The 13,184-nt window shown below is 43.6% G+C and overlaps 1 protein-coding gene across 1 annotated transcript in view; it reads right to left on the reverse strand.

Moving 5' to 3' along the window:
- Positions 1–7,894: 7,894 nt before the first annotated feature.
- Positions 7,895–13,184, reverse strand: part of Slc1a3 (solute carrier family 1 member 3) — a 78,185-nt gene continuing 72,895 nt past the window's right edge. The window contains 2 exon segments of the mRNA NM_001246722.1: positions 7,895–8,102; positions 10,656–10,790. Of these exon segments, the coding sequence (NP_001233651.1) occupies positions 7,895–8,102; positions 10,656–10,790 (343 nt within the window).

The following is a 13,184-nucleotide window of genomic DNA, read 5'->3' on the forward strand; positions in this document are numbered from 1 at the left end:
TATAGGGCTTCTGGCAATGGTTCAGTATTTATCCCTAGTATACAAATGGACTTTAGGAGCCCATTCCACATAGAGGGATACTCTCTCAGCCTAGACACACGGGGAGGGCCTAGGCCCTGCTCCAAATGATATGACAGACTTTGAAGATCCCCCATGGAAAGCCTCACCCTCCCTGGGGAGCAGGAAGGGGATGGAATAGGAGGTTAGTGGGGGGCAGGGGAGGCGAAGAGGGAGAGGGAACTGGGATTGACATGTAAAACAAGCTTGTTTCTAATTTAAAGGGAAAATATGGGGTACAGATTTAAACAAATTCTCAACAGAACAATCTCAAATGGCAGAAAGACACTTAAGGACATGCTCAACATCCTTAGTCATCAGGGAAATGCAAATCAAAACCACTCTGAGCTTCCATCTTACACTGATCATGATGGCTAAGATCAAAACCACCAATGACAGCTTATGCAGGAGAGGATATGGAGAAAGGGCAACACTCCTCCATTGCTGATGGGAGTGCAAACTTGTACAGCTGCTGTGAAAATCAGTCGATTTCTCAGAAAATTAGGGATCAACCTACATCAAGGCCCTTCAATACCACTTTGGGGCATATACACAAAGGAGGCACATTCACACCACAAGGACATTTGCTCAACTATGTTCATAGAAACATTATTTGTAACAGCCAGACCTTGGAAACAATCTAGATGTCCCTTAATTGAAGAATGGAAATGTGTTACATTTACACAATGGTACTCAGTGGTAAGAAACAATGACATCCTAAAATTTGCAGGCATATGGACAGAACTAGAAAAACAACAACAACAACAACAACAACAACAAAACATCCTGAGTGAGGTAACCTAGACCCAGAAAGACAAATGCAGTATCTACTCACTCATAGGTAGATACCAGACATAAAGCAAAAGATACCCAGCCTACAATCCACAACCCCAGAGAAGCTAGAGCCCTCTTCCAGAAACAGATGGAAGCAGATGCAGAAATCCACAACTAACAATTGGGCTAAGCTCCTGGAGTACAATCAAAGTGAGGGAGGAGTGATAATATGAACAAAGGAGTCAAGACCATTATGGGGAAACCCACAGAATCAGCTGACCTGAGCGGGTGAGAGATCACTGACTCTGGTCTGACAAATGAGGAACCTGCAAAAGACACAACTAGACTCCATAAATATAGGTGACCATGGTGCAGCTGAGACACTGGCAGTGGATCCAAGACCTAACACTAATGCACATTAGTGGAGCCCATTCTATATGGAGAGATACCTTGCTCAGCCTAGACACAGAAGTGTGGGTGTGGGTGGGAAGGTACCTTGGTCCTGCCTCAACGAGATGATGGACAGACTTAGTAGACTTCCTAGGGGAGGCTTTACCCTCTCAGAAGAGCAGATGAGCGATGGGGGGAGGGGAAGTGGGAGGAACAGGGGGAGAGGAGGGAGGGGGAAATGGGATTGGAATGTAAAAAATAAATAAAGTGGACAGCTGGATTCCACCTGCCAGTGTCTGACTCCAGGTTGAGGATGGCACCTGAGAACTAGCATTTCTAGTAAGTTCCCAAGGGATGTAATATCTATCCGGTCCTACACTTTGAGGATCATGCTGCAGACACTTCTTCAAGTTCAGTTTTCATTCGGACTTCTGAGCTATTTCTCAACCTACAGCCCTCCTTGAGCCCATCCACAATGGGTTTCTAGAAAACATTCGGCGTTTCTGTACAGTGTGGGCTGCTCTGGCCCGGGAGGCCCTTGCCACGCGGTGGCAGCAGTATTCCAGGCTCAGAGTGGCCTTCCTCTGTGGGCCCTTTTAGCATCGCATCCCCTGGTTCCCACCAAGGGAAGGCTTGACTGGCTTTTCCATTTCCACTTGGCTGTGAGGCCAGGACAGCAGTGGGAGGGGGCCGTCAGAGGGAGAGGTCACTGGCGCACAGAGGGACAGTTTTGTTCTCTGGGAGACTCTGGGAGAGGAAGCTGGGTGGTCTCTTCAGAGTGTTGAATTGTGAGCTTCACAAAACCACCATGCAGTGCCAGGCTGCTAGAGAACCAGGTCTGACAAAAGCTTCGCAGACCCTGGCAGGGACTGTTGGTACCCCCCCCCCCCCCCCCCCCCCCGTGCAGTGCTTGGGCCCCTCCTGAAGATCTCTGGCAAATTTTGGAGATGCTGATTTCCAGAGGCAACAGGACTCCTCCCCAAAGCCTCCCTCCTAGAAAACATCCGTTTACTGCCTTTGCCTTCTGGTTAAGTTCCTTCTAGGCCACCGTGGACTCAGGTGGAGCCTAGTACCCCGCTGCTCCTGTCTGTATCAGTGCAGTGGATCTGGGTGACAATTTTCAGATGAGTATTGTTGACAGAATCTTGGCTGGCCACAATCTCCCATCCGATCGGCTCACACTGACCCGAGCTGAATCTTAAATGCTCTTTATTTTCTCTTCCAATGGCTGTCTCAAAGCTCCTGGTTGGGCACTTTCGGGACATTTTTATGATTTCCTGAACCTACAGAGTTAGAGAAAGGACTCCTAAGCCACCTGATGACATTTTCCAGTAGATTCACTGTCCTCTGGAAAGCGGCCGTGTACCTGCCATCACTGGGGAGAGTCTAATTGTATTTGTTTCTCCTGCATTCCCAGGTGGTCCCTGGTTGTTCTGGCCACCAGGCCTGGCTTAATGTAGGGGCCCTTGTGGAGTAACTACCATTCACAGAGTCTGGAAAAGATTTTGAAAAAATGCTCCAATTTCCCTCTTTATGGCCACTGGAAAATGGGTTTGAATAGGACAATATTACAGGTGCACAGGTACTTTTCTAAAAGCCACCCCCAAATAAAAAGAAAAGTGCCCATCTCTTGAAAGCAATGTTAATGCCATTTGTATGTTTTAATGGATTGCAGAAAATATTGTAAGTTGGGGTTGGGACAGAGAGGGAGTAGGGAGTGAGGAGGGAAGGAGAAAATGAGAGGGAAGCAAAACAAAGCAAATGTGAGCCTTCAGATACTTCAGGCAAGGATAAGCTAAACATCGTTTAACTTATTTAAGACAGTTGTGCCGAGCCTCAGAGGTGATCCATCAGGCTTTTAAATGATGGCCACAAGAGTTACAGGGACATAATCAGTGTTAATGCTGCCAAGAGAAATAAACAGTGGGGAATTCTAGAAGTAGAAGTTTTAAAGAATGTTTTCCCTTTCTGCGAGCAATTAAAAATTGAAATGGGTATTCTTCCCCCAACATACAGACTCTTTCACATATTATATCCCACTGTACCGAGTCACACAGAAATTATTTTCTAGTTTTCATTTCACTTGTAAGCAGGCCTCCCATGTTATCAAATAATATCCAGTGCCCTATTTTGCATGCTCAATGTATTATTTGTTATTTAATATTTACAATAAAACAATATTTGCTCCTTATCTGAAGTTCAAGTTTAATGGGGTGCCTTGTATTTTATCTGACCACTCTATTTGCAGGGGTAGAATTTACTGAAATGTGAATGTCCTAAATCTCAAGGCGGGAGTAGCAGTTTTGTGGGCAGCACGGCTGACTCTACCTTATGGGTGGGAGGTGTTGCCATGCTGCCTTCAGAGTGCGTAAGTGTGACTGAGGAAGTATGGGGGGGATGAGAGTCTTCTAGACTGCAGACCAGTGGTTCTCAATCTTCCTAATGCTTCGACCCTTCCTGGTGCTATGGTGACCAACCATGAAATTATTTTGTTGCTGCTTCGTAACTGTAATTTTGCTACTGTTATGAACCGAAATGCAATATCTCTGTTTTCTGATGGTCTTAGGTGACTCTGAAAGGGTTGCAACCCACAGGCTGAGAACCACTTGTGGAGGAGCCCCCTGAAAGGCAGTGAGAGAGGAAAATTCAAGGATGCCTAGGAAAATGGGGCATCTTGGAGAGACTTTGCATAGGTAGGGTGGCAGAGGGAACGGAGAAATGGAGACCTTCAGGAATTTTACAGCACTTGACGGCTGTTTACAGATTAAGCCTGTTACTATGGATTTTGGAATTACTCAGGTGAATTCCAAAGCCTCCTCCGTGGTGGTCCTGACTGTGCTTCCTTGACCGCTAGAGGATGTTCCTGGGATTTCTTCTCACCCCCTCCCCCCGCCCCTTTTAGGACACTACTCGCAGTTCCCTTCCTGCTCCATTCCTTCTTTTTTTTTTTTTTTTTTTTTTTTTTTTTTTGTGGGTTTATTCATTCAGAATGTGCCCTAGTCATGACACCTCTCAGCTGCCCTGGCCCGGAGAGGAGGCCACACAGAGCTAGGCATTGTTGATCCAGATCTGGGACCACCCGGGTGGGAGCAGAGGAGACACAACCCACTAACACAGACGCCTGGTGACTGACAGCAGCTTCGGGTCAAGTGCCCAGCGGGCTGCTCCGGAAAGAGGCCCTGTGTTCCGGACCCCAGCGGGGTCTTGCCCACAAAGCTCGCCTCCAGGGGGAAACAAACCCTTCCTCCAAGCTCCCTTCAGACTCACTCAAACGGTGCTCGATACCCCTCCCCCCGCCCTTAGTAAGGACTAGAAATTTAAAAAAAATGAAAAAATGTTAGGAAAAAAAAAACACAAAGTTAAATATATTTACTTAGAAACAGTGAAAAATGTTAGCCCGATTTCGTTTCTTTCATAGTTCTGTTTGTGAGCAGATTTAGGACCATCCACGTGTGTGTGTGGGTCTCTACCTGTTTCCTTCTCATTCGGGTTAGACTGGGACTGAGGTGCCTTGTTCCTCAGCCACAGTGGCCCCTCCACCATCTCACTGTGCGAGACCAGCTCCATAAGATGGCTCTGTGGGGCTTCCACCTTAGGCTGCAGAGTGAAGAGAAATTGCTTAAGGAGGGAGTACTTTCTAGCAGTGGGTTGATCTGCCGTGGCACTTCCCGGGACGCAATCCAATGTCCAGATTATATCATCGCTTTCTTCAGGTTTTGTTCTGTTGGATGTGAGCAATTTCCTTCCTATTCCCAAACTGGCTAAGTGAACATCATCTATAACTTGGAAAAAGGTCCAAATACAGTGATTTGTGAAAAAAAAACTCCCATCCTAATTAATATCCTATAGAGAAATTGATGAAAGTTAAGAAAAACGCAAACGCGCAACGAAGCGCTGTAATTCCACTGAAGCCTTCCCAAAATGCTAACTGCCCCCTGCTGGTAGCCAGAGAGATTAAAGGACCTATTGCTAGACCTTCAGGCCGGGGATTAATGATATCGTCTGTCCACCAATTCTTTATTAAGAAGCTGGAGGGAAAATAGTCCTCCATAATTGGTTCTTAGTAACTAGGGCTGCTTTTGAAACACCTTTTGGGATCTAATTCTGCTCTTTTCCTAAATGGCAGCCGTAATCACGGAGATAAATCTACCTAATTTGAAGGTCAGGCAGGAAATCACTGTTTGAAAGAGTCTCATGGTAGTGTTAGCTTTTCTGATTCCCAACACAGAAATGATTCCCTTTATTTGAGAAATCGGAATCCGACCTGAGCAACAAGTTGTCAAAGCACCATGCATCCCGCGTCTCTTCCTCTTTTTTGTCTTCCGTTTTTAGGAGTCGAACCACAGAGATGTCATTACACATTGCCTCATGGCTAAGTTGTGTCCCAACCCCTGATCTCCCCCTCACCCTCTGGTTCTGCTAAGAGTTTACTGTCCGGAGTGGCATCTTACTCTAGCATGTCTTGAGCTCACTACAGTATTTCCATAAATGTGGAAAAGAATAACAACAATATGCAAATACATTAATGTAAAACTATTTTTTCTTTATTGAAAATACATCTACAAAGTAATGTTTTTCAGTCCACAGTGGGTGCATGCATATGCAGAGCCTCTGACGGACTGGCAAAGGGATCACCTTAGAGGGCCTGATTTCATAAGAAATGGTTAGTACAAAAAAAAAAAATCACACCGGGTAACAGCATTAATTTGACATGATTAACTTTCCTTCTACTAGTGTTGTAAAATGACTGCCACATACATTAACTTCTGTAGTGTATTTCCAAAATAGAGCTTGACGTTATTAAATGATTACTCCACCATAGCCTAGTGTTAACCTTTATATGCATGAAATACTCAAGATAGATATAACATGTCTAATTGTAGATTGGGAGATGCTGTTTCTAGATACTCAGTGTGTTAGCGTAATTATGTCCACTCATTATTTTCGGTCAGAAACTAAGGCAGCTGGTACTATCTGATGGCTCCCACTGAATATCTTTGACTGAATATTCTAAGGGGGTAAAAATAATTAATCTCTTTTAAACCTGGGGGCTGCCTTGCCTGAAAGTAATGCCCCTGTTGTCTTTTCTCCCATCCTGATTGATGTTATTTTCAAGCTGACTCATCTACCATTTTTTTTTTTGTAGGACCACAAACAAAACTAAAGCAAACCCCACTCTAGATGAGAATTTTGAATGATGTGTCAAGTGGCATTTTTATACAAAGAAGTATCTTGTTTCTTTCATTCTAAGAACTTCAGTTCAAATTGTAAAACAAAACAAAATCCAAAAAACACAACAAAACAAAAAAAAACCAGATAATTTCAGAGATGAGATTATCCACCTAGCACATGGATCTGTCCTAGAAATCTCCCTTGTGCGACACTGAAATTGAACTGAAGACACTGTGTTCAGGTTAACAAAAAGGGCGGAGATGTAGCTCTCCCTTTTACTGGTCTGTAAAGAAGACCAACTATTCTTGATCTTTATTTATTTAGTTTTCGAGATAGGGTTTCTCTATGTAGCCCTGGCTGTCCTGAAACTCACTCTGTGGACCAGCCTGGCCTCTAACTCACAGAGATCTGCCTTCCTCTACCTCCCGAGTGCTGGGATTAAAGAATCCTCCCTTTGTAATTTTGTCTATACTCTGTTCTCTGCTCTTTAGTGTTCCATAGTGTTCATAAGACCATGAACACACTTGCTAGTTGCCAGTCTTCTGTTTATTTCCTGAACATCTAATTGTCAGTTGAGGGGTGGTAGAAGGCTTTCTTAGAGCCATCCCTTGGGTTTGGGAAGAATACCCAAGAAGGGAGTGCTTCTAGTATTCGTAAACAAAACAAACATCACCCAGAAACAGGTAAAGGGGCCCCACAAATAATCTCATTCCTGGAATGGCCTTCCACATGTCTACTTATATAACCAAAATTTTGGACCCGGGACCCAGTGAGCCACACACAGCCTGCCCCTAGAGAGAAATGTCCATTCCATTAAGTGTCCTTTTTAGATCTCCATGTTATACAGGGCAGGCAGAGTCCTCCTGGTGTCACAGCAATCTCAGCTAGAGAGGAGTCTAGAGGAGTCACTCATTCTCTGGATGAGAACACTGAGGCCAAGGCATGAGATGAGTCTCACTCAAAACCACACTTTCTGCTCCTCCTCACAGCTATGCTGTGTACATGTGCGCATTGCCCTGGTAATGATAATGTCAGGATAGAAGTCAGAAGAAACGGGGCAACATCTCTGCTACCCCAAAGGTAACTGATAATTGCTCATTGAGTTGTTACCTTTTAAGACTAAAATTATACTGTGTTCCGAAGGATTTTTAAAATTTGAAAGTTGATTTAAAATTTTTTAACCTATCATTTATTCAGTGCTTTTGCTTATAAAACAATCACACAGGATTGTTTGCCATCTAAATGTGTAATATCCAAACTATGTTTGATTCCAGTAGCTTACTTGGTAAGAATAATATGAGATGATTCAACAATTTCAAATGTAGTCTGAAAATTATGTATTTTGGCTGCTGCCAAGCCTTCCCTGGTTTTTGGATATTTTCCAATCCTATCAGAGTAGGGAGGAAAAGAGAAGGGGCTCTCACTGCGCGAGGGAGCTCAATGAGATGGACACATTGCAGAATGGCTTTCCAAAGCCTGGTGCTCAAGACTTCTGTGAAGTCTACATCTTGGTTTCACTGTCAGCCACGGTTTTCTCAGGCTCATTGTCCTGGGCAATCAGCTGATATGGCTTCTTCATTTCATTCTCCTCAATCACGGAGTTCCCCATTTCAACATCTCGGTTCTTTAGTTCATGACGAGACAAATGCTCAACGATCCCTGCTCCAAGAGAGTCACCCAGCACATTGGTGGTGGTTCGGAGGCGGTCCCTGCAGGTGGGTGGGGCAGGAAGGGAGGAAAAGAGAGGGTCCCATGAATATCACCAGGTCCCAGCTTCTATTGTGAACTGACTGGAGGAGTGTTTAGAAGCATCTCTTAATTCTTTGTAGTGTGTACCCCTCCAATGGAATGATTTCATACTTGACACATACCTACAACAGTCACTGTCAAAAGGTATAAAGACAAGGGGCTGAAGAGATGCCTCAGAAGTTAAGAGTGCTGTTTGCTCTTCCAGAGGTCCTGAGTTCAATTCCCAGCAACCACATGGTGGCTCACAACTCTCTGTAATGAGATTTGGTGCCCTCTTCTGGTGTGGGCATGAATGCCAGAATACTGTATACATAATAAATAAATCTTAAAAAAAAAGTTATAAGGACAAGAAGGTGATTAGTTTTCAGTGATTCTGGCTATAAACAGAAGGTGAACAGTGAGGGCTGACCATCCCCCTCTCCCTGCTTGCACCCTTTTCCTGGTTTGTGTGTGTGTGTGTGTGTGTGTGTGTGTGTGTGTGTGTGTATGTTTTGTGCTAGACTGTGTACACACATGTTTGGAGGCCAACAGTGTGGTCTTCAATTATTTTCCACCTTATGTTTTGAGATAGGGACTCTTGTTGAACCTGGAGCCCACTGATTTAGTGAGACTGGCTTGCCAGCCATTTCTAAAGATCCTCCTGTCTCTGCCTTTCCAGTGCAAGTCTGGAATTATAGGTGTGTGCCATGACACCCTGCTTCTTTTTAACAGGTATCGAGCTGAGGATGGAACTCAGGCTCTCATGTTTACACAGCAACTGAGCCATTTCTCCAGTCCCCTTTTCTATTTTTATTTAACATTTTCTCTTTCCTCCCTTCACCTACCATTGTACCAATGGTTCTCAAACCATGGCTCCATGGGGAGGGGTCCTGGGATAGAAACCGTTTTTTTTTATAGTATTACTATGGTCTCATTTGCTCCCTTTACTCTTATTTTCTTGGAAACTTGTGGTAAGTTTTGCATAACAATGTGATGTATAACCTCATAGCACACTGGATGCAGTGACAGTTGGAACAACAGCTGTCTGATATTAAGCAGGACATTTAGGGGACTTACAAAATGTAACCCAGTGCCATTCTTTTGGCTAACTTTTTTGTCTAGAAGTGATTGATTACTTTTCACAAAAATTGTTATTTACGTCAGCACATAAAGAATTATTATTCTAACCTTTAAAAGAAATAAAAACATGTGTGAGTTTTTATACTATGGCAATGGGCGTAAACCATATAGCTTTAATGTCACCCATTTCAATCAGTTTTACCCATGAAGATAAAAAAAAAAAAGTCTTGAGAGTGGAAGCTTATATTCCACCAAAGTCCCTTTTGTTTTTGTTGAGACACAGTTCCATTTAGCCCAGGCTGCCTTTGAGCTCATGTGGCCTTGGAGGACAGCTTCTAACTTTTGATCCTTTTGACTTCACTTACCACATGCTGAGATGACAGGTTTGGACATCCCCCCTCCCCCCGCCCCGTTTATTAGTTCTGGGGAATGAACACAGATCCTGATTCGAATTAGGCACTCTGCCAACCCAGCTACAGCCCTTGCCCCAAAGTGTTGGTGTTAATTGATGTCTCAGAGCCAGATCATGGACTGAGTTCTTTCTTATCTGTCATTGAATTTAATCACTATAGTGTCCACAGCAGGCAGAGGACACGGGTATCTCCATTTTAGGGAGGTAGAAACTATGGTGGCTAGGTAGGCTGATAGTCATGGGGCCTGAAGTGATGGCCTAAGTAACCGAGGAACTCATGCTGTGTCCCCTGGCCTTGGTGTACACGGTTGGCCTCTTCCTAGCTGTAGTGAGATCATCCCATGTGGACACCAGCATCCAATGTGTTCTCCTAGGTACTCTCTTTGGGTGTCCCTTACACAAAATTTCCAATAGATGGGAATTTATGAGAGACTAGGGGTAGACAATATCCTTGGAAGGGTGAAGTAGGAAGGCTTGAAGACAGGCCCTACATGGTGGGGTCTAAAGATGTGGAGGATACATTTCTTGGGGTTTTCCTCAGAGCACCAGATCAATTCTACTTGACGATATGAACTCTCTGTCTGTACAGCTATCTCTCACCTTATGGGTCTCAGACACAAACATCTGCCCTGAATTATCCCATTGTAGGAAGAAGCCCAAGGAGAAACAGGCTGAGCGGGCACGTGGGGTCTGCTGCTCCAGCTGCTGAGGGCATGTGTTGTGCAACCCGAAAGAGAGCCTGGCTGACTTATGTCAGCTTTGCAGACAGTAGGTTTCCCAACTCTGAGTGGCTTTATGGAGTGGAAGGGAGAGTAGCCAGATGTGCCCTACAGGCTGAGAGGAGGGAACTTGCATGGCATGTTAATCTGGGACTTTAGATAAGGACTGGGGACTAAATAAAGAGGAAGATTTAATTACAAGCTGGTGTGTCTTTTGCTCTGTCCTTCAAGTCCATTAGGCTGTTTGTTTGTGGGTGCGAGAAGGGGATGAGCTTGTGGGTGGGAGCTGTTGTGTGAGTCAGAACACAGTCCCCAATACTCACAGAAACCAGTCCACTGCGATGATGAGTGTGATGTCATCTGTGGGCAGTCCCACAGATGTCAGCACGATGACCATGGTGACCAGACCCGCCTGAGGAATCCCAGCTGCCCCAATGCTTGCAGCCGTGGCTGTGATGCTGTTGACAGAAGGACCAAAACAGAAAAGTTTACAAATGCCTCCTAATGGAGAGTATGGCGAAAAACTCAAGTTCCCATGCTTGAGTGGAGGACCTGCATTAGAAAAATGGAAATAAATAAGTGAAAACAATGAACTAGTAGTCATACTAATTAAAACTGATCATGCACTTTTTATTATGTGTCAACTGATATGCTGAGCCTGGTTTTCTCCATTTGATCGTCACAATGGCCCTCATGAAGTGGGCTTTATTACTGAGACCGTTTTTTAAGTAAAGAAACTGGTGGCTGTGTTCTTTTCTATGTTCTTACAATCATTTTGTAAGGTCTAAAAGGAAGCAGAAGGGGGTGACTCAGTGGTAGAGGATTTGCCTAGCATGTGTGAGGCCCTGGATTTATCGCAGCACTGCCAAGGAACTCACAAGTGAGTCTGAGCATGTGTGTATGTGTGTGTGTGTGTGTGTGTGTGTGTGTGTGTGTGTGTGTGTGTGTGTGTGTGTGAGCACTCGAGTGTGGTCAGTATGTTAATTATCTGAAATTTATTTGATAGGGTGATGTGAGAATGTGAAACTGCCTCCTCATTAGAAAATAAAGTATTGGCAAGATCTAAACCACTTATGATTCCCCCCACCCCAACTCCTCTGCTGTGGCACTAGAATGGCTAACTGGTAAGGCCACCTAGAATGAAATTAACACGTCCCAGCCTCCTAAATTATGGCTCATGAAACACAGATGGAGTGACTGGCCGACTGACTTCCCCTCTTCCCACTGGCGAAAATTAGTAACTGGTGAAAAGCCATCATAGACCACCTGGATGAAGGAACTACCTAGAAACTTTGGAACTGCAGCCTTCATTCCTTGCATTATGGAACACAGACCAGCCTTGAAGGCTTTATGAAGCAAACCTTAAAGAGAAATGTTTCTGTACCTTGTTTAGGTCACTGATGACATTTTCATCATTAAGTCACACACAGCTGGAACTTTGTGTTAACTCAGGAGTCCTCAGCCAATATGCCAAGGTCTGTCTGAGAACAGGTGAGATAGTGCACCGAGACACTGATCTCTAGCCTCCAGTGTGGTTAGACTGAGCCTCCTGATTCCTGGTCACAGTAACCTAACCTCATCATTTTATTCTAATGTATAGCATGGCTATTACCCCTTCCTAACAACATACACAAGCATACAGACTGTAACACAATTTTAAATAAACATAAGAAAAATGTGGGGTGAGTGGTGGAGATGAAAAGAGATCCAAAACATACTTTAAGACATAAAATTGAGATTCGATCTTAATCTGAGAGAAAAAAAAAGCTGCAAAAGACATTTTAGGGTGCAGCGGGGGAAATCTGAAGAAGGATGGGCATTTTGGAAGTACTTTTGAGATTCTATTATTGTGGTCATGTGGAAAAATATCATTATTATTAGGACGTGAATGCTGAATGATGTCCAAGTGATATAATGAGACAGGGACAGAGAGGGAAGAAGGCAGTGAGAAAGAGAGAGAGCGCTCAGGCATGGCAAAATGTTAACTTGTAGGTCTAAGTAGAAGATATTGTTTATTTTCTATATGTAGGGAAACTTATATTAGTAAAGAACTGTGAAAACCAAAGTCCAATTTCGAATATTGTTACTACTAGCTAAGTGCAAGACCACAGCAATGAAGGATGTAGCTGATCTGAACCAGGAGTCTTAAAGCCTCCTGCTGCCCTTAGTCTTTCTGGCTCCTTGCTTACTCCAGTAGGCAAGAAAAGGTAAAGGGTTAAATCTGCACAGACATGTGGGCTGTCTTTGGCAGGTACAAGGAAAACCTCTAGGAATGATAGGTGCCTCTGCAGGAGGAAACTAAGAGATTTGAGAAAAGCACAAAAAGGAGAATTACTTTTCACTAGATATCTTAAGCGTGGGTTAAATGATTCTCCATAAAATTGAGTTCTTTGCCTTACCTGTGTGATCTGTGATTTATCTTATACTGTCTAGAAACTAACTCAAGAGAATAAGCTAATCCAGTTTTCAAGTGTATTCTCATTTTCCAATGTTGCCTATAGACATAGTTTTATGTTTGCAAAAGTGGAGTATAACTTAATGTTTCTAAAACAGAATTATCCATATATATATATATATATATATATATATATATATATATATATATATATATATATATGACATTAAAAGATGAGCCAGGTATATCTGTAAATTCTGTACTGATAAGCAAACCAATCAATGGGTACATGGTATGTGTGATATGATTAATTACTAAAAAGAAGTGTGTATGTGTCCTTGCATTGGAAAAGGTCTTTGGGAGTCAGTCATGGACAATGGTTACCTAACAGAGGGATTTAATATGGTAACAGGGAAGTTGTCCTTTCCATGTCACACACTTCTGCATTACTTGGAAT

Source organism: Cricetulus griseus, chromosome 2 (genome assembly GCF_003668045.3).
Source record: "Cricetulus griseus strain 17A/GY chromosome 2, alternate assembly CriGri-PICRH-1.0, whole genome shotgun sequence".
In the NCBI taxonomy this organism is placed as follows: domain Eukaryota; kingdom Metazoa; phylum Chordata; class Mammalia; order Rodentia; family Cricetidae; genus Cricetulus; species Cricetulus griseus.